The 27,981-nt window shown below is 41.7% G+C and overlaps 1 protein-coding gene and 1 non-coding gene across 2 annotated transcripts; one reads left to right on the top strand and one right to left on the bottom strand.

Moving 5' to 3' along the window:
• The first annotated feature begins 8,951 nt into the window (after positions 1–8,951).
• On the top strand, positions 8,952–18,548 carry AICDA (activation induced cytidine deaminase). Its single transcript, XM_046012655.1, has 5 exons — positions 8,952–9,007; positions 14,438–14,585; positions 16,067–16,337; positions 16,566–16,681; positions 17,089–18,548. The coding sequence occupies exons 1-5, from the start codon at positions 8,964–8,966 to the stop codon at positions 17,140–17,142; spliced, it is 633 nt and encodes a 210-aa protein (XP_045868611.1). The 5' UTR covers positions 8,952–8,963; the 3' UTR covers positions 17,143–18,548.
• LOC123947793 lies at positions 11,274–11,377 on the bottom strand. Its single transcript, XR_006819829.1, has one exon. It is a non-coding gene; the product is annotated as a U6 spliceosomal RNA (small nuclear RNA).
• Positions 18,549–27,981: the final 9,433 nt, after the last annotated feature.

Here is a 27,981-nt window from a genome sequence, read left to right as displayed (position 1 = left end):
TCTGTGACCTGGACAGAGGATAGTGAAATTTTGACCAGGTGTATTCCACATACTCCAAGTACCATGCTTTCACATTCACACACAGCAGCCACCCGAGCTCATGGCATTCAGTGGGTGACGCATGTCCGGTTATTACAATTATACAAGAGGTTAGTAGACAACTGTCTGGGATGCTTTAGGAGTCGTGCTTCCTTTTTTTTTAAAATAAAGATTTTATTTATTTATTTCACAGAGAGAGAGATCGATCACAAGTAGGCAGAGAGGCAGGCAGAGAGAGAGGAGGAAGCAGACTCCCCGCTGAGCAGAGAGCCTGATATGGGGCTTGATCCCAGGACCCTAGGACCATGACCTGAGCCGAAGGCAGAGGCTTTAATCCACTGAGCCACCCACGTGCCCCAGGATTCATGCTTTCTATGGAGAACTAGAGAGCCACTGCTCCTCAAATTTCCCCCATAAGAGTAAAATGGGGGCACCTGGGTGGCTCAGTCGGTTAAGCACCTGCCTTTGGCTCAGGTCATGGTCTTGGGGTCCTGGGATGGAGTCCCAAGTCGGGCTCCCTGCTGAGCAGGGTGTCTGCGTCTCCCTCTCCCTCTGTGCACTAGCGTGCTCTCTCTCCCTCTTTGAAATAAATAAATAAAAACTCAAAGTTAAAAAAAAAAGTAATAAATAATGACGATTTGAGGATATAATCCCAAACAACCCACGTTAGGCTGAAATTTCCCTGGAATCTAAGTTTCATTCTTAACATTTACATCATCATATATTATCAACTACACTTGTGAGCCTGGCAGATGTGGGCTTCCTTTACATACAAGGGAGGATCATCTTTGAAATCTTTCATGTTTTGAGAACCCTTACTTTTTACATGAGGGTGGGAGAGGATACCGGGGAAAAGCCATATATGTAAGGAAAATGATTGTGCATATTATATTCTACTTTAAATAATGTTTGCTTTTTTTTATTAAACGTAATCCAAGGTGACCAGGATTTTCTTTCATATGCTGTGAAGTTAACATTGCCAGGAAGAATCTCCCACAAAAATATTTTTCTTTCAGTATTTAGTAGTGAGAGATATTAATGCGTTAATGGTAATACATTTCTCATTAAATAAAGTGAGGATCCTTTTCTAGTTGTTTATGACTGCTGGCAACTTAGTAAGTTCTAACAATTGTTTAAATATGTAATGTTAAGCTTAGGTTTAAAAAAGTAAAGCTGGTAATGTACGTCTTTGCTATTTGCTTAAAAAATACAGGGGCATCTGGGTGGCTCAGTCATTCAACATCTGCCTTTGGCTCAGGTCAGGATCCCAGAGTGCTGGGATCGAGCCCCACATCGAGCCCCAAATTGAGCCCTGCACTGAGCCCCACATCAGGCTCCCTGCTTGGCGGGAAGTCTGCTTTCCCTCTCCCACTCCCCCTGCTTGTGTTCCTGCTCTCGCTCCCCCCTCTCTCTGTCAAATAAATAAATAAAATCTTAAAAAATAATACAAAAGGTATTTGGTGCATTCTTTCCTGAGTGGGGCCATATATAAAATTTTTAAAAATGCTGTTTCCCTACTCTCTGGAAAACTTTTATGTTCCAGGATAACATGACATATTTGTCCTGTAGTTAGGATATAATATACTGTCATGTACTCATATTTAAGTGTATCTCCAAATATGCATGTCCTTTTGAGAAGCATAGGGCTAGATATATACCAAGGTTCCTCAACTCTGAGATATTATGATTCTATAATTTTTATTTTTTATTTTTCATTATTTATTTATTTGAGAAAAAGTGTGGGGAGGAGCAGAGGGAGAGGGACAAGAAGGCTCCACGCTGGGTGCCAAGCAAACGTGCATGACCCTGAGACCACCACCGGAGCCGACCAAGATACCCAACCACGTCATCCAGGTGTCTCTGATTCTGTAATTTTTAGATCTGTCTTTCACCGACATTTAATTCCTTTATGTTGTCATTTAAGTATTTTGTCTACTTTGGAAAGTTTAAAGATTTTTTATTTATTACTTGACAGAGATCACAAGTAGACAGAGAGGCAGGCAGAGAGAGAGGAAGGGAAGCAGGCTCCTTGCTGAGCAGAGAGCCCGATGCGGGGCTCCATCCCAGGACCCTGAGATCATGACCTGAGCCAAAGGCAGAGGCTTAACCCACTGAGCCACCCAGGCGCCCCTCTACTTTGGAAAGTTTAAACAAAATTACAAACCCCATTGAAGAACTACAATGGGTGTCATTGTTCCCTTTCAAAGCTCAGCCTTATGATCTCTCATAGTAGGCCTTCGATAAATATTAATTGAACTAACTTCAGTTTTCAAGTATCGTGCTCATAACTTACAAGAGCTTTTCAAAAATTGCCTTCAAACAGAACATGAAAACATGTTTTTGTCTCTCCAGAACCTTCATTTTCAAGTAATAAACATTTAAAACTTTTACATCTGTTGGAGGAAATCTTTTCATAGTCTCTACACTGAAGAGATTTTCAAACAGGAGATATGCAAGAATGTACCTACGTTGTGCTCACAGATTTTTACAACACCGTAACAAATCTACTTTATAAATCAAGTAAGTATTCACAGATAATTCTGCTTCAGAAACCAATTTGGAGGAACTGACTCCATAGTCACTTTTTTTCCCCCCATAGTCACTTTTAATTTAATCTCCCCACAATATGTGTGCCTCAAACTTACATCCCAGACTGGATATCAAGAGTCATATGCTCCACCAACTGAATTAGCCAGGAAACCCCATAGCCACCTTCCTATATTCTCTCCCACACCCGCTATTTTTGTATGGTTCCTGATATGCAACATTTCATTTCCCGGTGGTGCCTGGCTGAGACTCACAACCCATCGTTGAACTGAGAGATGAGAAAAACATGACCCACAGATACTGTTGACAAAATGAAGAGCTCCAAAATGCATGTTTCAATTAGATTTAGATTAAATTCCCTGCCAGAGGGAGCCTAGGTGGCTCAGTGGGTTAAAGCCTCTGCCTTTGGCTCAGGTCATGATCCCAGGGTCCTGGGATCAAGCCCCATATTGGGCTCCCTGCTCAGCGGGGAGCCTGCTTCCCCCTCTCTCTCTGCCTGCCTCTCTGCCTACTTGTGATCTGTCAAATAAATAAATAAAATCTTTAAAAAAGAAAATAAATAAATTCCCTGCCAGATACCTACATGTTTTATGTGGGAGAGAAATTATATCTTCCATAAGTAATTCACTGACATATATAGCCAAGCCCAGTTCTAAGTGATATAGGAATACAGGGAGGAAAATCCTCTGTAGGTCTGATAAAGATTCCTGAGCTGATACGGTCAACCTGATCATGATTCTATTGGGCTGGTTTTACCAGCCTAACAGTATTGCATCGACAGTATGGAAGAATGGCTGACTTGGGTTCAGATGTCATGTGTAGCTTTTCTACTTCTCAGGTATTGACTGAGCTTGTGAAAAGTGGAATGAAAATCTCTCCTCAGCCAGAGGCTGAGCAGAAAGGAGGGCCCTTATGTGAGGAGCTGCTGGATCTTTTTAAGCGATCATAGTTTCAGCCAGAATTATTTTCTTAAGATCTTATTTTTTTCCTAATGTCTACACCCAGCGTGGTGCTCCAACTCACAATCCTGAATTCAAGGGTTGCACAGTGTACTGACTGAGCCAGCAAGGCACCCCTCGGTCAGAACTTTTTTAAAGATTTTATTTTTTATTTGACAGAGAGAGGGAGAGAGAGTGGAAGGGGCAGAGGGAGAAGCAGACTCCCCACCGAGCAGGGAGCCCGATGTAGGGCTCAATGCGGGGCTCGATCCCAGGACCCTGGGACCACGACCCGAGCTGAAACCCAACCAACTGAGCCACCCAGGTGCCCTCAGAACTTTTATGTATGTGTGTGTGTGCCTATGTCTATGTCATTCAGAAGGTGACTCCACTTCTAGTTTGATAAATCTTCTTTTTAAAGATTTTATTTATTTATTTGAGAGAGAGCACACAAAAGCACAAGCAGGGGGAGCAGCAGCAGGAGAGGGAGAAGCAGGCTCCCCACTGAGCAAGGAGCCCGAAGCAGAACTCGATTCCAGGATCCCGGGATCATGACCTGAGCCTTAAGCAAACGCTTAACGGACTGAGCCACCCAGGCGCCCCATCCACTTCTACTTTGAAAATAAGGTCTCATGCTGTATGCAAATCTTCACTGGGACACTACACAGGATAACCAAAAGGTGGAAACAACCCAAGTGTCCAGATGCATGGATAAGTAAAATGTGCTATGTACGTACAATGGGACATTATAAATGTATAAACCATAAAGAGGCATGAAGTTCTGATATACGCTAAACCATGAATCTTGAAAACTTGTATAGTGAAAGAAACCAAATGCAAATGGACAAGCCTTGTGTGTTTTTCACTTATATGGAATATCTAGAGAAATCAAATTAATAAAGCAGATCAGGAGGTACAAGCAGCGAATAGTGAGTTATTGCTTAGTGGTTATGAAGTTTCCTTATGGGGTGGTGAGAACGTTTTGGAAACAGCGGTGATGGTGGCACAACCTTGTGAATATAATCAATGCCAGTGAATTATACACTTAGAAATGATCAGAATTGCGCAAAATGAAAACAAGTGAAACCAAAACCAAACAAAGAGGCATGTGGGTCAGCAATGGGCCAGTTTTCTTATTTCTGGCTGGAATAAAAGGGAATAATTTGATGAGAGAATACATAAAGGGAACTAATATAGTTTGGTATAATCATGAAATGCCTCAGCAGCAATATCATTTGGGCCATTGGGGAATTTCTAATTTTTGGATTTGGAGATACTACCATCTCTAAAATTAATATTTATCTTTTAGGAGGATATGTGTATGTGTGTGGGGGTGTGCAGTTCTCTGGACAATTGGATGAAAATATGGTAACAGCCCAGCTTTTATCTGAGGAGACAATTTAAAGGGATCAGAATGCCTGTGGCCCTGCTCCACTGCGGTCTCCACTGAGGAATCTGTGAAGTGTCCTTCCCCCCTTTCCCATCTGTTCCACGGAATTCAGAGAGCCAAAGGTAACTGGCTATCCTCTTTCTGGTGCCCTCAGAATCTTTTTCAGAAATAAAGACTTGGAGAAGTAAATGTCTACACAGGAAAGGGATCCAGGGGTGAAAATAATCCAGGAGAGTCCAAAGTTGAGTCTCCCTGTGGCTTTTTGACTGAGAGGAGTAGCCTGGAGGGCAGGAATGGGGTCTTGAGCAGGGTCATGTGAACAGCATAATTCTCTGGAAATTCTTTCCGAAACTATAAAGAGCCAAAATTAGCCTGTTAATACAAGACTTCTTTCACATGTATTACTCCTTTGGATTTCGCCAACACTTCAGTGAAATCTGCTGTACTTCTTATTTGGTGTGGTTGCAAGTGAAAGAGAGCCTTGTAAAGCGAAGTGAGGCTTCCTCACATTAAATCCACACCCACCTTAGAGAGTCCTTGAGCGTGAACTGGCATCAGGCCATCCTTGGCTGGGTACCCACCGGTGAAGCAAAATAGAATTTGTAATTCATCAAATCAGTGACCAGGAGCACAACTCAGGAGCATGCAAGAGATTTGTCCCCGCCACAGTTTTCCTAAATACATTTACTTTGTCTTTAACATGCTTAGTACAATGTCTAACCATAATAAGCACTCAAAAGTACTAGCTGTTCTATGCATTACCCCACTTCAGAAATTTCCCTTAATGTGCAAGATTTGACAGAGTGAAGAAGGGAGGAGTAGGGCAAATTGGAAAGTCTAAACTTCTATGGTTTAACACAGGATGTGATTAGAAAGTTTCTGGGTCAGGGCAGGGAATATTAAGATGAAACAGTGAATACTGCCTTTCTTCCATAACCCAACCATCCAAGAATCTCCGACTGAGACGGGAGCTAAGACATTGTCTATCACCATCTCCCAACCAGGAGTCCTTCCACTGATCACAGGCTGGCCAGTTTCTTGTTATGTGATGTGTACTTTCCTTTCATAGCAAACATCACTGTTTCAATGACATATTTAAAGGTCCTGTTACTTGAAGGGCACCTGGGTGGCTTGGTGGGTTAAAGCCTCTGCCTTCAGCTCAGGTCCTGGGATCGAGTCCCGAATCAGGCTTTCTGCTCAGATGCCTGCTTCCTCCTCTCTCTCTGCCTGCCCCTCTGCCTACTTGTGATCTCTCTCTGTCAAATAAATAAATAAAATCTTAAAAAAATAAAGGTCCTGTTACTTGATTATTGTGTCTTTCCCACTTGAATGTAAGTTCCATGAGCTCCTTCTTGATTCATCCATTCAACATTCATTCAGTGTCTACTATATGCCAACCAGGTACCAAGTACAAAGGATATCATAGTGAGGGGAAACAAAAACAAAAATTCCTCCCCTCATAGATCTAAGTTTCACTGAGGAACACAGATTACAGAGCATTTTGTGATTAGTAAAAAGAAATACGGATTAGGGAAAGAGGAAAGGAAATGTGAGGATTGTGGGGTATTGTTCGAATTTTAGATATGTGGTCGCTAGGAAAAGCCCCAACTACAAGGACTTATTTCAGTAAAGACATAAATAAGGAAATCAAACTGTAATGATACAACACCTGAAACTAATACAACAGTTAGCTATACTAGAATTGAAGTAAAATTTTTTTAAAACCCATAATGATATACAGGGAAACAGCACTCCAGGCAGGGGGACTAGTAAGTGGGGTGTTCTTTGTATAAGCAAGGGAGAGAACTGAAGGTGATTTTTTTTAAAGATTTTATTTATTTATTTGACAGATAGAGATCACAAGTAACAGAGAGGCAGGCAGAGAGAGAGAGGAGGAATCAGGCTCCCCACTGAGCAGAGAGCCTGATGCCGATGCAGGGCTCAGTCCCAGGACCCTGAGATCATGACCTGAGCCGAAGGCAGTCAACCCACTGAGCCACCCAGGTGCCCCAAGATTTTATTTTTTAAAGTAATCTCTATACCCAACGTGGGGCTCAAACTTATAAACCCTAGATGAAGAATGGCAAGTCCTACCAACTGAGCCAGCCAGGTGCCCCTCAGTAAAATTTAGAGGTAAAGCAGGGGCAGATGGTAGAGGGTCTTGTGAATCATGTAAGGATGTTGGCTATTACTGAGAGAATGGGGAGACCTGGAGAGTACTGACAGAGGATTGACATGATCTAAAGGGTTTCAATGGTATGCCTGGGTGGCTCAGTCCATTTAGCATCTGCCCTGGCTCAAGTCATGATCCAGGGGTTCTGGGATCAAGCCCCACATCTGTCTCCCTGCTCAGTAGGAAGTCTGCTTCTCCTTCTCCCTCTACTCCTTCCTCCCTCCCTCCCTCCTCTCTCAAATAAATAAAATCTTTAAAAAAAAAAAAAAGGTTTCAAAAGGATTACTCTGACTCCTGTGTGGAGAACAGACGGTAATTTAAGGAGAGTGAAGCAGGAAGACCAATTGGGAGGCTAAATGTAGCGATCCAAGGTGCTCGGACCTGGAGGTGCTGAAAAGTGGTCAGATATGGATTTATTCTGCAAGTAGAGTTAACAGGATTTGCTAATGGATTGGACCTTAAAAGGAAGAGAGCCATCAAGGAAGACTGCCAGGTTGGTCTGAGCCATGGGAGGGATGATGTTACCACCAAGATAAGAAAGATGGCAAAAGGAACAGGTGTGTGGAGAGAGCACAGGTGCTCAGTTTGGTCGAGATGTCCATCAGATATTCAAATGGAGATGCTGAGGCAGCAGTGGTTTGCAGTTATCCTGAGCTCAAGGAAGTGGTCCAAGCTGGAGCTAGAGATTTGGGAATCAATGTGTAGATGGTACTTAAAGCCTTGAGGCAAGAAGGGAGCTGAGACCTTCATGCATCCCTCACCACTGCATCCCCAGCACCCAGTTTCTACCATGTAGTTAGGTTTTAAGTTTCTACTGAGTGAAGAAATAGAATGCATACAGACTGAGGTAGGAGGGAGAAGCAAAATCTTTAATAGACCATATTGTATAAGGGCAGAAATTTAAAGCCTTTTATTCGCAAAGCCCAATCGGTGTTCCAAGTTTAATGCAGTCATTTAAATGCTGGTTCTGCCTGATGAAATAAACATTTTTAATGGCTGGGGAGGCTGCTGCTTCTGAATTCAAAATATATGGCTTTCGTGGAAAAGACAGCTTTTGCAAAAATTACTCTTGTGCAATCAATCATCTAGTCTTCTAGTCATTCTTGTAGTGCAATCAGAAAGAGAAAAAATCATTAGTTTAGGAGGCAAAATTTCTATTCCGAAGTCCTATATAATTCATTTGACTTTACCTGCTTGGCCGCAAAGCAGGAGCTCTTAGTGCTGGTCTTTGAGACTGAGAGACAGTGTGCATGTAAGGAAGGGAATAGATACTTCCAGCTAACAGAGTGTAAGATGCCATTTAAGTGAACATTATTATTATTATGCTTTTAAAATTAAAGATGTGGGGAGCCTGGGTGGCTCAGTCAGCTAAGCATCTGCCTTCTGCTCAGGTCATGATCCCAGAGTCCTGGAATCGAGTCCCAAATAGGGCTCTCTGCTGGGCAAGGAGTCTGTTTCTCCCTCTGCCTGCTGCTCCACCTGCTTGTACTCTCTTTTTGACAAAAAAAAATCTTTAAAAAAAAAAAAAGAATTAAAGATACTATTTATCACTAGGTATACAATTTCTGAAGTGTCTACAGCTACTAGCTCCTGATCTTTGTGACCTGTGAAGTCTAAACTGGATTTTTAGAGCTGTAGCCCTATAGGAACCTATACACTAAGCAGAGAAGCCTTTGATCATGTACCCATGTGACTCTGCCTCTGACAGCCCCGCCTACTATTTTTGGACCCAAACAGGAGGAAGGCTGTTGGGTACCTGGTAGTGATGATGCCTGGGAGGAGGAGCCTAAGAGGATAAGCTCAAATTTGAATGTGTGGGGCCAATGCCTCACCAGACAGAGTCAGTGAAGCAGCAGGACTTGAGGCAAGCCTTTCCATGCCTAAGACTAAGAAAGACACTATGGAATCCACTATGGACAGGTAAAGCATTCTCTTCATGGGTGGTTGCCCTGGCTTTTCTCTCAGAGTAAATCTGAGTTTTCAGATCGGTAGCTATCCCTTTCTCTCCTCTCACTATCTGACTCACTGCTTGGTCAATATGTGCATTTATTTTTTCTGGCGCTGTCTCATCTGTTCAGATCTTACATGCTCTCTGCCTAATTCTCTGTTCTGTCTCTCTTCCACACTCAACTGTCATGTGCCACATATGGCCGCGTACTGCAGTTAGAACTAGTTTATGGTAATATTAACATAGCAAGCGTTTAGACATCCACATCATGGAAAGGGAATAACAAGAATACAGTATACTAAGAACAGTAGCAGAAACTTTAATAATAATTTTGTAAATATTCAACTGCAAAAGGACTTTGTAAACTTTCCTGGGGAGACTTTACTGAATAATTTAGCTACATAGTAAGGAAATTATTTTTTAATGCCAATATTAAAAATTGCTTGAAAGTCACTATGATGGTATGTATCTATTCCAGGAAGAAAAATTCATAGTAAGGAAATTATTTTTTAATGCCAATATTAAAAATTGCTTGAAAGTCACTATGATGGTATATATCTATTCCAGGAAGAAAAATTCAGTCAAGCTATTTAATGTTATAGTTCCAATTACTGGGCAGTTAATGGCATTTTTACTATCTACCTAGTCTTTCAATTTTTTCAGACCCCGCTTAACATATTTCTTAAAATGGATTTTATAAGATTTACACAATGTTTTCACATGCAGTTTATGACAAGTTATTATCACAACTTATTTTATTCCTACTTTTATGATTACTAAAAATATGAGAATACCTAATCCATAAACTTTATCTCAATTTAACTTTTACAAAGAATTTACACTACAGAATTAAGATTTTTATTTCTTTAAATTTTTTTAAAGATTGTATTTTTAAGTAATCTATCTGTACACCCAGCATGGGGCTTGAACTCACAAACCCGAGATCAAGGGTTGCATGCTCCACCGACTAAGCCAGTCAGGTGTCCCCAAAATTAAGATTTTTAATGGAAGACTGGGGCGCCTGGGTGGCTCAGTGGGTTAAGCCTCTGCCTTTGGCTCAGGTCATGATCTCAGGGTCCTGGGATCAAGCCCCGCATTGGGCTCTCTGCTCAGGGGGGAGCCTGCTTCCTCCTCTCTCTCTCTCTGCCTGCCTCTCTGCCTACTTATGATCTCTGTCAAATAAATAAATAAAATACTAAAAAAAAAAGATTTTTAATGGAAGACTAATGTTCTTCAGAAAATTTCCTTGAGGGCGAAAATGTCCACTGTCTGCTCAGCTTGCAATGAGATCCAAAATTAATCTGAGGCATAAGTCAGAGGTAAGGGGTTCAGTGAAAATATGTGTACATAAAATGCTAGGCGATGATTAACAGTTGGAATTCAAAAGCAACAAGGAGAAAAGATGAAATTCAACAGGAGAAAAAGGGAAATATGTAATTATAATCAGGGAAAAGAATATCTGCAGAGGGCATCAGTGATGGCACAGGACAGGAGAGGACTTGGTCACGATTATTTTTAACCCATTTGTCTCCAGTTTGCATTGCTGGGGATGCAGCAGGTTCTGCCTCAGGGAGCACAGCTGTCTAGAGCAGCTGTCAAACTGTGATCTCGAAAAACTGCCCCTACAAAGTCCTTTGTACCCAGAAGAGAAACTAAGAGAGCAAGGTCCTTGAAACGGGCTCCTAGCTACAGCTGAAGGAAAGTGAGGGACCAAGAAAGTTAATTAGAAGGTCGTAGACAATTTGTTTCACTGTGACTGGTCACTTCTGAAAGAAACAGTAACGATGGATTTTTGTGTGAGTGGAAAGCCAAAGTCCACCTGAATTCCCTTAGCTGTTCCATGTCCTTTCCTATATTCCCAGAACACCTTTGCTTTCTCCCAACAGCAGACCCCTCAAAATGCCTGCTTTGCCTGACACAGTACCCTCCACCCTTTTCTCAGACACACAGCCCAGGAGGGTAGATTAACTGTTTAAAGAAATTTATCAGTGAGGAATGATGCTTAATCTGTTTAAAACCGAGCCCCAAGAGATTTTTTTCCCCTTTTACTTCAGTACTCATTCAGTACTTATGATGTATTCAATTTATGCTAATGATTATATGCAAATTATGTCCTGACAGTAACAGTAACGGTGGTAAGTGCTATGATGATTAATATACAATTATTTTATTTTATTTTGTTGGTATATGAGAACTTGTCCTGTTTTCCCCATCAAAACTCATGATCTTGGTAAAAAAAAAAATATGAAACTCTTCATGAATCTGCATGCCATTTTCGCAGGGGCTGTGTGACTCTTCTCTGCATCATTCCAATTTTAGCACGTGTGCTGCCCCAAAGCAACATTATCATTTTAAAATAAAGACGGCAATTATGAGATCTTTGTTAGCATTCATGTTAGATTCCTGCCAACTGAATTCCAAATCAATATCATTAAACAATTTTCAGATTGTTTGGTATAATGTGTATGCTGGTGATTAAGCTAGTTCTCTGCCTCAGGATTTAAAGCGTATTTCAGTAAGCGTCCTGTGTGTGAAGCGCGACATTTAAATTGAGACAGCTATAAAAAGTGCGTTCCTGCTTACCTAACTCATCAGGTTGACACTTGGGTATTTAACTTTTAACTTCACGGTCTGTCACATGTATTGCTTTAAAATTAATTCTCAACGTCTGTCCTCCCCCCAAGACTGGTACGTATTTTGTAGAAGCTTTCCTCACAATAGCCCCAGAGTGGAAACAATCCAAACGTCCATCTACAGGCAGATGGATAAATGAGCTATGGCCATGCAATAGAATATTATTTGGCAGTAAAAAGGATCAAACTACTGATACATGCAACACAACCAATGAATTTCGAATTCATTATGCTAGGTGCCAGAAGCTGGACACAAAGGAAGAGATAATGCAGAATTTATATGGAATTCTAGGAAGTGGAGAGTCATGTGGTTACAGAAAGAAATTAGTGGTTGTGTAGGGAGGGGGGAAGAACTGACTGAAAAGGTGAAAGAAGCAAATTTGGGGAGGGGTGCCCTGGAAATGTTCTGTGTCCCAATTGTGGTTCCAGTTTTGGGTGTTTACATTAGCCAGGACTCATAAAACTGCACATTTTAAATGGGTGAAGTATGTAAATTATACCTCAATGTTAAAAAAAAAAATGAAGGTGAAAAAGTTTCAATTCTCTTGCCAGCAAACCGTATTCAAATCCTCGCCTAGGTCTTTACTTTTTCAAGAGTTTACTGCACTTCTGCTCAATGCCATTAGGTGGCAGCATTCTCTCCACAACTTGGTAAATACATTTCTGGAAAAGACTAGGGACAAAAACCAGAGAGACATAATTAGTGCTTTGGAATCAACCACATTGTATAGCTTGTGTTACGTCCACAGCTGCAAAGAAACTTTGGCTAGCTGAGAGTATTTCCACAAATTAAATTCAATTTAGTGCTTACGACATGCAAAACACTGCTAGGCATAAGGAAATTAGAGCAACCTGTCCCCACATGTGGGGGCCACATGTAATGGATTATGTTGCCGAGTTAAAAAAGCAGCAGGATGCAAAACTGCATGAGATTGGTATAATCAAAATCATGTAAACATGCCTATAAAAAGACTAGAAAAAATTTTAACATAATTGTCATTAGATATTACATTGAATTATCATTAGACACTGTAAATCATTACATTTTTAAAATTTAAATTTTTAAAAAATTTATTTTATCTTTTTTTCTCATAAAGTGATACTTTCTGCCTCAAAATACAGAAAATCCAATTGGGAAAACAGAGATGTCAGTGATCAATTGGTAACAGACGATGAGAGCTTTGACAGGGATAAACTAGGTAAATTGGACAATGAAGCTACAGGAGGGGTTTTTGTTGCTGTTGTTGTTCAATTTTTTACCTAGAAATTTGGCTATAGCAGTGGTGAGAAAGAGCAGTTGAATTGTGAACTGGATTTGAAGGATATATAAGTTTTGTCCAGTGAAAAAGGTAGGAAAGCATTCACTGAGAGGAAGTGCATCAGCTAGGTGACTGGAAAGAAAAAAAAAACCACAGGATCAGACACTAGCGCCAAGGGATCAGCTGCATAGGCACTTGAAGATAGGGAAAGGAAGGGGAAAAGTAGCAGGAAAGGAAGCAAGAAATGTCGATTTGATGATCAAATGTAAAAACTGGCCTAAATACTACCTTAGAGTTTGGAATTCATCCTGTAGGCACAAGAGATTCCCTGGGGATTTTTCAGCATAGAAATGACATGGTCACACCTGGGTCTTTGTGAGACCACTCTGGCACAGGAGGAAGGATGTTCTTTTGGAGAGACTGGGGGGAACCAGACCAGCTTAGAAGGCCAGGACAAGAGATAAACCTAAAGAAGATTGAGGGCTTAGACTGAAGCAGTGAACAGAGGGAATAATGCAGATATGAACCAGAAATATTTGGAGGTTTAGAAAATAAAAATACTAAAAAAAATATTGAGATCTGAATAAATAAATTTAGACCATTAAATATGGAGGAGAAGAATCAAAGATAAGCCCAAGCTTTTCACCTTGTTATTTGAGATAGAAAAGTAAAGAGACAGGATAGTCAGGACAGAGGACAGTTTAGGAATTACTGTTTTGACCATGTTGGGTTTGAAGTACATACTGGACATTTAGGTAGAGTTTGGAGGGGAACTTTGAAAAAATTATGGAACCAAGGAACAAGTTTTGAAGTCCAAGTTGTCAGCATGTAACAGACAGCTATGGGAGGAGACTATCCTATGACTTCATACCACGGGGGGAAGGGTTCTGGCTACATCTCATTTTTTTTTTTTTTTAAGATTTTATTTATTTATTTGACAGAAATCACAAGTAGTCAGAGAGGCAGGCAGAGAGAGTGAGGGAGCAGGCTCCCCGCCGAGCAGAGAGCCCGATGTGGGGCTCAATCCCAGGACCCTGAGATCATGACCTGAGCTGAAGGCAGAGGCTTTAACCCACTGAGCCACCAAGGCACCCCTCAATTTTTTTTCTTTTTTTTAAGATTTTATTTATTTGTCAGAGCGGGAGAGAGCACAAGCAGGGAGAGTGGAAGGCAGAGGGAGCAGCAGATTCCTGACTGAACAAAGACCTGATGTGGGACTCATAGATACTGGGATACTCCCAGAATACTGGGATCATGACCCGAGCAGAAAGCAGACGCTTAACCAACTGAGCCACCTAGGCGCCCTCAACTGGTCTTAAATATAAGCATGAAGAGGGGTTTATAACGGGTTCCAAGTTCAGCAGATCTCAGGCATCCAGTAGAGTAAGGAAGAGGATCTTCTCTGGTTTGGCTCAAATCATTACAGATTTTTTAAAAAGCTGAAGGAAAGCCAGGAGTGAGCGGAAAGTGAGTGGTGCTCCTGAAAATTCCTCCCTCTCCTCACCCACAGCCTCCTGATGAAGCAGAGGAAGTTTCTTTACCATTTCAAGAATGTCCGCTGGGCTAAGGGTCGCCATGAGACCTACTTGTGCTACGTGGTGAAGCGGAGGGATAGCGCCACCTCCTTTTCCCTGGACTTCGGTCACCTTCGAAACAAGGTATCAGTTAATTGCTTCCAAGCTAGAGTGCAGGCACTTTTACAACCATCTACAGATAGTACTACTTTCAGCCAGTTTTTTTTTTTTTTTCACACTTAGATCTCCACCAGATTTCAGAAATCTTTTTCTTTCTGTCCAGGAAACCACAATAAGTTTGCCCCCAAAGCATGCCACTTCATGTCCTCCCCGACCAATGCCACCACCTGCTTCAATGCCAAGAGTAACTGCCCCCAAACTTTCCTTCCCTTTCTTCAGCATCCTAACTGCCTTTGAGATTAAGGAAGAAATCCAAATTTTGATTTGGAAGGATATTATCAGCTCATGCAAGCTAAATTTAAATAAAAACAAATTTTCAGAATTTTTGAAAGTTAAGGAAAAAGCAGCAAAAAATAATGACTCGATTCTGTTTTCCAAATGATTTCTAGTCCCTCCTGCTCACATATATCACAGGCCGATGAGTACATTCAGTATGGTGAGACCCAGAATACTCGGGGAAGCCTCAACTGGTTGACAGATTCAGTCAATCTCTAGATTGCATCTGGAAGATCAGAGAATTACATTTTCAAGTGACTTCACCACATCCAGATGGGCTTACATAACCTTCTGCCAATGAGTATTCCCTGTCTCAAAACAGGCAGCAACATCTGATTTTGGTGGGATCCCAGGGAAGAATCCATAATCCATAGATGGACCGACATTGTCTGGCTCACTGTTAAGTGTTTATTTTATTATTCAATTTCCTTTGCCTCCATTCAATTCATTTGCCTCTTGCGTAAATTATCTCACTGCAATTGTTTTACATTCTAATCTCTTTCCTGTTTGGTGATGAGACACATTCTAAGTAGAGAAGGCTTTGCAGTTACCGACCCTTTATTTCCTTCTCATTTAATCCTCACAATCAATACAAGCCCATTTTACTGGTGAGGACTTAGAAGATCCAAGAGTTGGGTGAGTTGTCCCAGTCACCTCAGTGATGGCACCAGGAAATGAAACCTAGATCTTCAGATCTGGGACTAATGACTTCTCTGCCACACTAGGCAGACTCGCTATATCTCCCTATTGTGAGATTATTACAATCACAGGGGTCATACGATGAGCAAACACATTATTTCATTGTTTTGAACCCACAGCAGTCCTGTGACCTCTCTTTCACACCCCCGTTGGCCTTCTACCCCTTGCAGTCCTCAACCACGCTTCCTACCGCCCCCTAGTGGTCTGGTGTATTACTAAATGTTACAGCAACAGACACAACTGAGAACTCTGGGGTACCGTGATGCTACCTACTTCAGCCTACCCAGCGCATCCTCCTGCTTTTCTGTTCGACAGAAAACCCACAGCCTTATTGTAACCCTAAGGCCCAAATGCAGACACCCTAAAAAATCTGACTGTGGCAGGCAGATGAATTTGTGGCCGTAAAGCTGCCAGCACCGCAGGAAAGGTCACTAAACGTCACTCACTCAAGTCCCCCGCTCTGTCCGCAGTCGGGCTGCCACGTGGAGCTGCTCTTCCTCCGCTACATCTCCGACTGGGACCTGGACCCTGGCCGGTGCTATCGTGTCACCTGGTTCACCTCCTGGAGCCCCTGCTACGACTGTGCCCGGCACGTGGCCGACTTTCTGAGAGGGTACCCCAACCTCAGCCTGAGGATCTTCACCGCGCGCCTCTACTTCTGCGAGGACCGCAAGGCTGAGCCCGAGGGGCTGCGGCGGCTGCACCGCGCCGGGGTCCAGATCGCCATCATGACCTTCAAAGGTGCGAAGGGGACCTGGTCAGAATTGCAATTCAGGAGAAAAATCGGAGGGGCGGGGTGGGGGGTGGGATTCAGCCAAAAACTGTCTAGAATAGGAGGAAGAAAATTAAGGGCATGGACACACGACTTTGTGGGAAATGAGATTTAAGGGGGGGGGGCAGGATTTTCTTTCTTTCCTCTCCATTTGGGATCTGAACTATCTGCCCCATTCCCCTCCTTTTTTTTAAAAGATTATTTTTATTGCTGGAATACTTTTGTGGAGAATCGTGAAAAAACTTTCAAAGCCTGGGAGGGGTTGCACGAAAATTCCGTCCGACTATCCAGACAGCTTCGACGCATTCTGTTGGTAAGGGACTTCTTCGCTTCTCATTTTCTTTCTCCCTCCAAAGTCATCTTTCTCCTCCTGGAGCTCCTTATATTTCCCTTTCTTACGTTTTTTACATGGACTGTGCGTGTGTGTGTAGGTATCACTCTCCATTTCTCCTCTGATGAAAACCTTACATTATGTTTTGTTATTTCTCCTACATTTGAGTTTGCGCTTCTGTTTCCCAATTCAGAGCCCTCTACCGAGATGCTCTTCCCTTTCCCTCTTTTCATCACCCACAAGTCTCTCTGTTGGACTTTCCTCGGGATTCTGTTTGCCTTCTGGTACAATTCCTTCCTGTCCTCTTCTCTACTCACCCCACCTCCCCCAACTTCCTTCCTTCCACAATGTTACAAATGCATCCACTCAGTTCACTTCTTTCTTTACAGCCCCTGTATGAGGTTGATGACTTACGAGATGCATTTCGTACTTTGGGACTTTGATACAACCTCCAAGAAATGTCACTTAGGATGAACCATCTCTGAAGACAGTGGGTAAAAAGACAATCTTTCAAGAATTCTGTTTTTCTTCAACTCTCATTTCCTTAAGAGTTTAGAGAGAAAATATTCATATACAGGACTTTGTTAAAAACAAAACAAAACAAAGCAAAACCCGGTCTTGAAAGTACAGAAGGAACACAGGCCCACCTGGGTAATGCTGCAACTGGCGCAGCTTTTCATGCAACAACGCACCCTACTGGGAGATGACAGAATTGCAGGGAGCACCAAAAGTGTGTTCTGTTGACTCTGGCAGGGAGGAAACAAAAGGTAAACCTGAAAAGCATGGTGAGAAGATCAAATGTTTATAATATGTATCATTTATTATCTGATTCATACGGAATTTTCAATGATATTGGTGATAGATTTTTCTACTCTTTTCCTTTGGGGTTCACTTTCAAGTGAACAAACTCACACCGGTCCATGATCTATATAGAACCTCCTTATGAAAGGATCTGGGTGATTGTAACCCCCAAACATCTTCCCAGGGCATTAATATCTAACCATGTACTGTATGTTTTCATTGCCTCAGGTATGTTTTTATGTTTGTACATAGAACAATTCTTTTTCTTGGTATGAAATATGCATGATCACCTTCAGGCTATTTTATAATAAAGGATCTTAAAGTGAATGAGGACTGTGAAGAAGACACTGTAAAAGTTAGCCAATGCCAAGTAACACATCTGGAAAGATAGATCCTTTTAAAGAAGACCATACATCAGAAACCACGACCACAAATTTCACATTTAATTAGGTAACACTTGGAAAGGAGTTGCTTCATTCCGGTGGGTCTCTTGAACAAAGTCAACCAGGCCAACGTTTCTGACTTTTTGTATGTATCGAGTACTCCTCTCAAAGAAATGCTCATTATGTAGGAGAGTATAGTAAAAAGAGAATAACATTTGGAAAGGAGGGATAACAGAGCATTCATTACAAAGTGTTTTCTCCTGCAAAACGTAGGGAGCAACATGGCAGAGAATGCCTTTGTAACAACTCTCCTTGACTATGAGAAAAATATTCAAAATAACCATATCACTGAGCAATTATTACCTAGCAACCCTTGCAATGCAGATAAATAGATCTGCAAGACAAGTTGAATGCACAACTGCGTTGTTTTTACAAATACAAATGGGTGTCAGGACCAATCAATAGGAGAAAGAATAACCCTTTGCAACAAACTCTGCTGGGACAACTGGATATCTATATGTGAAAGAATGAATTTGGATCGCTTACCATATACCACATACAAAAGTTAACTCAAAATTTATCAAATACCTTCATGCAAGAACTAAAATTATAAACCCCTTAGAAGAAACATAGGTGGAAATCTTCATGACCTTGGATATGACCAAGTCCCTTAAATGACACCAAAAGCACAAGCAACAGAAAGAATAGAGAAATTGGACTTCTTTAAAATTGAAAGCTTTTGTGCATCAAAAGACAGGCAAGGAAACAAAAAGAAAACTTGCAAAATGGGAGAAAATATTTGCAAATAATATACCTGATAAGACTTTTTTTAAAAAATTTTTTAAGGATTTTATTTATTTATTTGACAGCGACATACACAGTAAGAGAGGACCACAAGCAGGGGGAGTGGGAGAGGGAGAAGCAGGCTTCCCACTGAGCAGGGAACCTGACTTGGGGCTTGGTCCCAGAACCCTGGGATCATGACCTGAGCCAAAGGCAGAAGCTTAACAACTGAGCCACCCAGGCACCCCCTGGTAAGACTTTAGTAGACAGAATGTACCAAGAACTCTTACAACTCAAAACAAAAAACAAACTAATTTAAAAATGGCAAAAAGACCTGAATAGACCTTCCTCCAAAGAAGATACACGCATGGCTAATAAGCACATGAAAGGTACTCAACATCCTTAGTCTTTAGGGAAATGCAAATCAAAGCCACAATGAGATACCACTCATGCTATTACAGCATGGCTATCAACAACATTAAAAACCATCACAATGTTGCTAAGGATGGAGAAACTGAAACCTTCCATATTATTAAACGGTGGACATGTAAAATTGTGCAGCCACTATGGAAAACAGCTTGGTGGTTCCTCAAAAGCTGAACTACAGAATTACTATATCATCCAGCAATTCCACTTCTAGGTATAAATCCAAGAGATTAAAAGCATACATTGAAATAAAAACTCATCCGTGAGTATTTATAGCAGGAGTATCGTAATAGGCACAAAAAAAAAAAAAAAAAAAGGAAACACCCAACGTCCATCAAGTGATAGGTGGATAAATAATCGTGTGATATCCATACAACAGTATTTTATTCAGTCATTAAAAAGGAATGAAGTAGGGACAGGCTACAAGTGGATAGGTCTTGGAAACATTGCGCCAATGGAAAGAAAGCCAGACACAAAATGCCATATATTTTTTTATTCCACTCATGAACTCTCCAGAACATGTAACCCCACAGAGACAAAAAGATTGGTGGTTGCAAGGGGTAAGAGGGAGAAGGGCATGGAAATGAATGCATATGGAGTTTCTTTTGGGGCTAATGAAAATGGCCTACAATTCAATAATGGTGATGGTTACAAAACATTCTGAATGTACTAAAACCTACTGACTTGTATATTTTAGAGCTGTGTCTGAATGTATAAATGGATTTATAAATATAAATTTTATGTTATGTGAATTTTATCTTGATTTTTAAGACAAGTCAATATGACTTGAGTCAAGCAACCCTGAATTTGAATTCTATTTCTCCATAACAGTGTGCAAGATATAATTAACCTCTCTACAGCCTTCATTTCCGATCTCTACATGGGTATGATAATATGAACTTTTCACATATTTTTGGTAAATATTAAATTAGAAGATAACGGAAATCTGGTACTATCTTAGTGATTAGCACTGCAACCCTTTCTGTTTACAGGGCAGAAACCTAGAAATCACCCTTGACACATCACCTTCTGCCCCCCATATCCGATCCTATCCACTTTGCATGCTACATACTTCTTGAATTCATTTACTTTTCTCTCACTCCTCTACTAGTACCTAAGAAAGGGGGGGAAAAACAACAACAAAAAATTGCCGGATCATTGAAAGCAGGCCTGATACTTCTAGCCAGGCCATTATTATTCTCCTGTTGGCCATAAACAATCTCATAGACTACTAACCTCAGACAAAATTACTCAGACTGATAAAATGAGAAAGCAAAACCATTTCTTCATTTGTCCGAACCACCCCACAAAAACCACCTCTCTTGGCTGGAAGGAATGACTGCTACTTCTTTACCAATTACAGCTTTATCCACGTTCTAGTCAGTCCTCCCGAAAGATGTGACACACCCAATTACACAACTGACCCAATTCCCTCACCGTATCTAATCTAACACAAATTCCCATTCTCTTAGCCCCTCCCCCAAAACAAACCAAAGCCCAAATTCTGTAATTAAATTCATAGTCCTGAAGTGTCTCAGTAAGAGAAACACCCTCATAGTGAGACATTTCATGGCTCACGGCTCCCCATGATGTGGGTTCTCCCTCACTGCAAGAGTCATAAATCCCACTTGTTCAACTACAGAAGGTGTGTTACATATTATTGTCTTTGGATGGAGACCATTGACACATCTCAGTTGGAACTACAGACATCCCTTAGTTTATTGTCATAGTTATGACATTCACTAATTCTTACTATATTTTACTGAGAAGTGCAGAGGCCACTGTGAGGCAACAGGCTTGAGCAACGGAAAGAGGAGTGAGGCAAAATGACCCACAGCGACCACCCTGGTGACACACAGGCTCATTAAGACACTCACCTCGAAATCGCTGTAGGTCCTAACTAACCAATGGGCTAGTTACAACCGGACAGTTACCAAAAGGGGAAAGTCCCATACATTCCATACCGTCTCACTGTGCCCTGTAACTGTGGTACCTCACCACCATTTTGTGGTAGACAGTCTCCTTTGCAATGTATTCAATAAACTTCTCTTTTGTTCTGCCTTGGGTGAATTCTTTTGCAGTGGCCCCCTCTCAATCAGGATGCCCCACTGGAAGTAGCCTGTGGTGTTGATGATATGGCTGGTTGTAAGAAAATTTCATGAGAAATAAATACTGAATCTGCTAATTAATCATTCATTCTTCCTAATATTTACTGATCAACTACTAGATGCATAGCATGTGACCAGCATAATGGAGATTATATATTTACATACGTATCTACATACCTGTGTTCAAAAAGCTTACATTCCAGCCAGAAAGACAATCCATGTACAAGAAAATACTACGTATGTTTTTAAATGGGAGTTGGGGTACTTTTTGTTATTAACTGCTATTTATAGTATTTTAGATTTAAAAATTTTCAATTTATTAAAGATCAAATTTAAGCAGCTAACTTTTAAGCCTTTGTTTCAAACTTTATTTTATGATTTATAAGTCTAATTTTGTATTAAATAAGAGCAATCACTTTCACTCGCTCTTTAATATTAGAGTAACCCAAAACAGCAAATAAACTTAAAAACTCCTATTCACAAATTTGAGGTTACACTACTTTTACTATTTTAAGTTATGTTATGTATATTCATGTGGCTGTTCTTTAACCACCTTAAATGCTTGACAAGGTAGGCAGAATTATAAGCAAATCTAAAAAAACAAACAAACAAACAACCCTACAAAATGTCAAAACAAATTTTGTTAAATATTCCAAACATCTCAATCAATACGCATTACAGGTCTGACCAAATTCTCTTAAACCTTTCAGCTTAAAATGCTAAGATCTAATACGTGAAGTTTCTCTAAAACACATTTATACACATATTATCCTCAGCTAAAACCAAAGGTATTACTATAATTGGTTTCATCTGCTTTATTATCTATATATTCAAGTCCAGACTTTTTTAGGATTGCAAAGAATTTAATCTATTTGAGATGACAGAATTTAGTATCCAAGATGGGCTGGAAATTCTGGACAATAATATAGTTGCTTATCCATTACAGGGTTTGAGATTCCAAACCAGCCATGGAATCTGAGAACTACAAAACTCTCGGTTTATTCTGTAAGAGAGGAGGCGTGGACCCATGGGCTCTTTTATAGGGTTGATTTGTCAACAGATTCCCCAAGTACTCTCAGCATCTAAATGGTAGTTACCCAATTTGGGTAGATGGAATGTGACCCCCCCCACACACCTCTCCCTCTGCCTGCTGCTCTCCCTACTTGTACTCTCTTTCTCTCTAATAAATAAATAAAATATTTTTTAAAATATTGTCAAGATACATAAATGCATATAGAAAAGACGGAGGTCTTGGTAGAGAGGCCCATGGGGGTCTCCTCTCCAAATGGGCTGTGTCCTAGCGCCGGTCCTAGTCCCTGCCACCCCTGATCCTGCACCGAGGCCTTGAGGGGTCACCCAAGATTTCCAGCAGCGCACAAGTGACAGCATGCCATCCATCCCCTTGAGGGGCTCGTTCGTGGCCTCACATGACTATTACTGGAGCCGTGGGGGTTCTGCTTCCAGTAACTGCCCCTGCAGAAGTGCAGGGCATCTGGGAGAAGCCACGTCTTACCACCCCCATCTCCCCAGCATGGACCAGGCTCCCTAGTGGGCAAGCTGCTTTTTCTGTAAGTACACTCTCCCGTTTGTGGCTATAGTGTTGGGAGTCCCCAGATCGCTGACTCTCCCAGGCCTCCAGTGACTAGATCACCTGCAACTTGGCTCTGGAAGCCACGAGGAAGCAGCCTGGTGGCCACCAGCCTGGCAAAGCCAACACCCAGCCCCAGTCCTGAGAGGCCACCACCAGCCACTAGGCTACAGGAGGTACTAAGGGACCTCCCTCCCAGTAGACTAGGCAGGCTGCAGCCCACAGAAGCAGGTGGGCTCTTTTATATCAAAACAGCAAAACACCAAAAAGGGAGTTGAGAGAACCTGACTCCTTACTATCCAAGCCACACACAAGTCTTCCTGACATCCTGTAACCATGTGCCTTACACCATGTAGAAAATAAACTCTAAGCAGCCAGTAAAAAAGAGACATAAAAAAAAAATCCAAAACATTACTAAGTGAAGAAAAATTGCTTTAAAACACTTTGTAGGGGCACCTGGATGGCTCAGTGGGTTAAGCCTCTGCCTTCAGCTCAGGTTATGATCCCAGAGTCCTGGGATCGAGCCCTGCAAAAATAACCACACACACACACACACACACACACACACAAACACTGTGTATAGCTTGACCTCATTTATGCTTTCATAGGTATGTGTATATGTATACATAAACAAAACTTTTACATATACATATACAAATTCATATAGATATATGTTCAGGAAAATTGCTGAAGAGATCAAATCCAAACCATAAGCTGTGGTTATATCCAGAGAGAAAAACTGGATGGGAGGAAGAAAGCAGGAGAGAGGTAACTTTCACTTTTCCCTCCATATAATTTCAACAAAAGTATAACTGTAAACTTTGAAGAACTAAATTGAAGCAAAGAAAATAACCATTTGAAACTTAGGAGTTAGACCTTTTATTTATCACTTCACGTTCACCACTATTTATTTACTGACCTATAGAATATTCTACCACTTTAAGAAATTGAGAAAATTCCAGGAAAATAAGTCTAGTAGAAGCAAGGGTCTTTCTTTAAATGTCTGAAAGCTTTCTTCCTCCTCTTAGCAATAATTTATGAAACACTTTTTGAGGGTTGAGCAATCACGAAAGTATCTGTTAGGCAGAATTCGCCAAGAGAAAGAGAAATGGAGATACATAATCAAGGGTTGGCTTACATGATTGTAGGCGTTTGCAGAACAAGCCTGGAGTCGTGTGCTGGCCGCCAGGAAAACAGGCTGGAACTTTAGGGCAGGAGCCAATGCTTTCGTGCTCAGGTGCGATTTCTCTGTGGAAGCCCGGGTTCTGTTCTCCTATCCTTTAAACTAATTCAATGAGGTCCACCCAGATTATCTAGGAATCTTACTGTGAACTGATTATGGACTGAAGTCTTACCAACAACCTACTCCAGAGTACTACCTGGGTTAGCTCTGATTGAATAACCAGGCCCGAGGCAAATCGAGGCAAATCAACTCATAAAAAACACATGTCACAGTATGCCTATGTAAAGAACAAAAACAGACAAAAAGACATATATCAGAGTCACTACTTTCCTTTTTTAGAGATTTAAAAAAATTTAACTGAGGGGCGCCTGGGTGGCTCAGTGGGTTAAAGCCTCTGCCTTTTGCTCAGGTCATGATCCCAGAGTCCTGGGATCGAGCCCCGCATCGGGCTCTCTGCTTGGCAGGGAGCCTGCTTCCTCCTCTCTCTCTCTCTGCCTGCCTCTCTCCCTACTTGTGATCTCTATCTGTCAAATAAATAAATAAAATCTTAAAAAAAAAAAATTTATCTGAGAGAGAGAGAGAGAGAGGGTGCACACACGAGCAGGGGAAGGGGCAGAGGGAGAGAGAAAAGCAGACTCCCCACTGAGCGTGGAGCCCTATGTGGGCTCAACCCCAGGACCCTGAGATCATGACCAGGCTTAACTGACTGAGTGACTCAGGCTCCCCCACAGTCACCGTATTCGAGCCCAGACCTTGGGCCTGTCGTGGGGCTGTTTTACATGTTACCTCACTTGGTCACTACGGTATAATTCCAGGGTCAGCTACCAAAGTAGATTAAAATTTAGGTACCTGTGACTCTGAAGTTTACTTTAATGTAGCTCCTTTAGTTGCGAGACCGGCTCAATTTACACATAAAAAGGAGATTTCTTTCCTAACCACAGGTAAACTGACTGGAAAAGTGAGATGGTTTTACTAGGAACTGATAGGGTTCTGGAGACTCAGGGACCACATGGTCTCTGTCTCTCTTCGACTCTCCTTTTTTTCCCCTAAGGGCTCCCTCCGTTCACCTCCCTTATGTATTTTTTTCAAGGTTTTATTTTTTAAATGAGCTCTACACCCAATATGGGGCTTGAACTCAGAACTCCAAGATCAGGAGTCACACTCCAGAGACTAAGCCAGCCAGGCTCAGTTCCTGTTCCCCTCCCTTCTAGCTGACTTCCTCAGCTTACTCCAAGTTTCTGTTCCATAATACTTGAACTTGCATATAATCCCTCACGAATGTTCCCATCCTCTTTATTTTTTTATTTGTGAACATTATGGCTATTTGGCAATTTTTTCAAATTCCCCAAAGAGGGACAATTTAATTGCCTCAACTATCTGTTGGGCTGTTCAAAGCATGATCCCACTAAGGTGGCATCAGTAGGAATTAGAAATGAGAAGCATGAACCAGTTTATGGACTTTGAAGAGATGAGTGATTAGACATGAAATGTTGCAAAGGGAGAGTGAATTAAAAGCAAATTAGACGGGGCGCCTGGGTGGCTCAGTGGTTTAAGCTGCTGCTTTCGGCTCGGGTCATGATCTCGGAGTCCTGGGATCGAGTCCCACGTCGGGCTCTCTGCTCAGCAGGGAGCCTGCTTCCCTCTCACTCTCTCTGTCTGCCTCTCTGCCTACTTGTGATCTCTCTGTGTCAAATAAATAAATAAAATCTTTAAAAAAAAAAAAAAAAAAAAAAAAAAAAAAGCAAATTAGACAAAGACAGCTCTATTTGAGAGAAATACATTGCATCTGAGCCCCTACGTCTCACCTAGTGGCCCCCGTCCTTCCCTAATCACCTGTCCCTCCGTCCCCGGATCCCATAAGCCAGTGTGACTCATGCAGGAACCTACCAGCACTTCAATTCTAAACTCTAAATTCAGAGTCAAAGGTGTGTTTCTCACCATCACCAAGACCCCCTTGGCTTCTGTCTGTCCTGTTTGTCCTCTAAACTCGGTGTCATTGAATCACCTCGTTTTTCATCTCTGTTGTTCTAGGCTTTGCATCTGTGTCTATCCCTACTTCCATCATGAGTCTCCACTCAACTTTAGCTGAACTCTTCAGTTTCCGGTAAAAGTTGTTGACTTTGGTGGGATCAGAGCTCTATCTCAAAACTCGGGAATCAAATTCCATTTCCCAGTGACAGTGACTGGTCAAGCTGGCCATGTTTCCTTCAAAGCAGAGGGAAAGGAGACTTCTGTGTCTGTATCATCTATCTTTGGAGCACGTACTATTTTCTCAAACACTTTGGTGGGTACTCATGCTACAAAGTTAATGAGAAACACCTTAAAAAGCTCTTTTTTTTTTTAAAGATTTTATTTATTTATTTGACAGACAGATCACAGGTAGGCAGAGAGGCAGGCAGAGAGAGAGAGGAGGAGGAAGCAGGCTCCCTGCTGCGCAGAGAGCCCAATGCGGGGCTCGATCCCAGGACTCTGAGGTCATGATCCTGGGATCATGACCTGAGCCAAAGGCAAAGGCCTTAACCCGCCGAGCCACCCAGGTGCCCCTTAAAAAGCTCTTAGAAAAGAGAGAGGCTAACAATCTACAATTACACACAACTTGGCATAAGTACAGAGACATATGTGTGGAGGAAGTTGTTTTAATTAGCCTTGAAGTTCCAAAGGCGGCTTTCCAGAGCAGAATACCCAGGAGCTTAATATTATTAAGTTTTAAATAATTTTTTAGTTAAAATATTATGCACATAGAGAGAAGCGCATGAATCACAAATGACACTTTGAGAATTTTTAAGACTGTATGATAGTCACCAAGATCAAGCAATAGAGGGCACCTGAGTGGCTCAGTTAGTTAAGCAACTGCCTTCAGCTCAGGTCATGATCCTGGAGTCCCAGGAGGGATCGAGTCTCACACCACATCAGTCTCCCAGCTCCACGGGGAGTCTGCTTTTCCCTCTGACCTTCTCCGCTCTCATGCTCTCTCTCACTGTCTCCCTCTCAAATAAATAAACTCTTTTAAAAAAAAAGTGTTTCTTAAAAAAAAAAAGAAATAGAAATAGAACATTACTAGCATTTCGAAGCTCCGTGTCTGCCTCCTCTCATTCCTCTTGCTTACATTAACAGAAATTAGGAATGAAAAGTGGTAAGGAGGGACGCCTGGGTGGCTCAGTGGGTTAAGCCTCTGCCTTTGGCTCAGGTCATGGTCTCAGGGTCCTGGAATCCAGCCTAGCATCAGGCTCTCTGCTTCCTCTGCAGAGAGGGAGCCTGCTTCTCCCCCTCTCTCTGCCTGCCTCTCTGCATATTTGTGATCTCTCTGCCAAATAAATAAAATCTTTAAAAAAAAAAAAAAGTGAAAGAAAAGTGGTAAGGATATACTTGGCAGAAAAAATGGTATAGATTGAGAGGTTTAGGGATGCATCGGTGGCTCAGTGGGTTAAGGATCTGCCTTCAGCTCAGGTCATAATCCCAGGTTCCTAGGATCAAGTCCCACATCAGGCTCTCTGCTCTACCTGTCACTACCCCTACTTGAGCATTCTGTCTCCATCTCCGACAAACAAATAAAATCTTAAAACATACAAAAAACATAGGGTGCCTGGGTGGCTCAGTGGGTTAAAGCCTCTGCCTTCAGCTCAGGTCATGATCCCAGAGTCCTGGGATTGAGCCCAGAGTCGGGCCCTCTGCTCAGCAGGGAGCCTGCTTCCCTCTCTCTCTCTCTCTCTGCCTGCCTTTCTCTTACTTGTGATCTCTGCCTGTCAAATAAATAAATAAAATCTTTTTAAAAAAACATACAAAAAACAAATAAACATCAAGAAGTTTAAAGTAACACAGAAGGTAGACCTTTCTGTGGCTTAGGTGGTGGGAGAAAGGAGGTGGTTGGAGAAGAGCTATCTCCTGTATAGGCAGGAGCCTGATCGTGAAAACCTGTCTTTTTGTTTTTTGTTTTTTGTTTTTTTTTAAGATTTTATTTATTCCAGAGAGAGAAAGAGAGAATGCACAAGTTGGGGAGACAGGCCCAGGGA

This window comes from Meles meles, chromosome 7 (assembly GCF_922984935.1).
Source record: "Meles meles chromosome 7, mMelMel3.1 paternal haplotype, whole genome shotgun sequence".
NCBI lineage: Eukaryota > Metazoa > Chordata > Mammalia > Carnivora > Mustelidae > Meles > Meles meles.
The sequence above is the reverse complement of the archived record's forward strand: the minus strand, read 5'-3'. Positions and strand labels throughout refer to the sequence as shown.

Bases quoted from the DNA above. Each gene is read 5' to 3' on its own strand.
- AICDA (XM_046012655.1), top strand. From the start codon at position 8,964: ATGCCTAAGACTAAGAAAGACACTATGGAATCCACTATGGACAG. The intron at 16,338-16,565 runs GTGCGAAGGGGA...TTTTTTTAAAAG, and splicing joins CGCCATCATGACCTTCAAAG to ATTATTTTTATTGCTGGAAT. The intron at 16,682-17,088 runs GTAAGGGACTTC...CTTTCTTTACAG, and splicing joins AGCTTCGACGCATTCTGTTG to CCCCTGTATGAGGTTGATGA.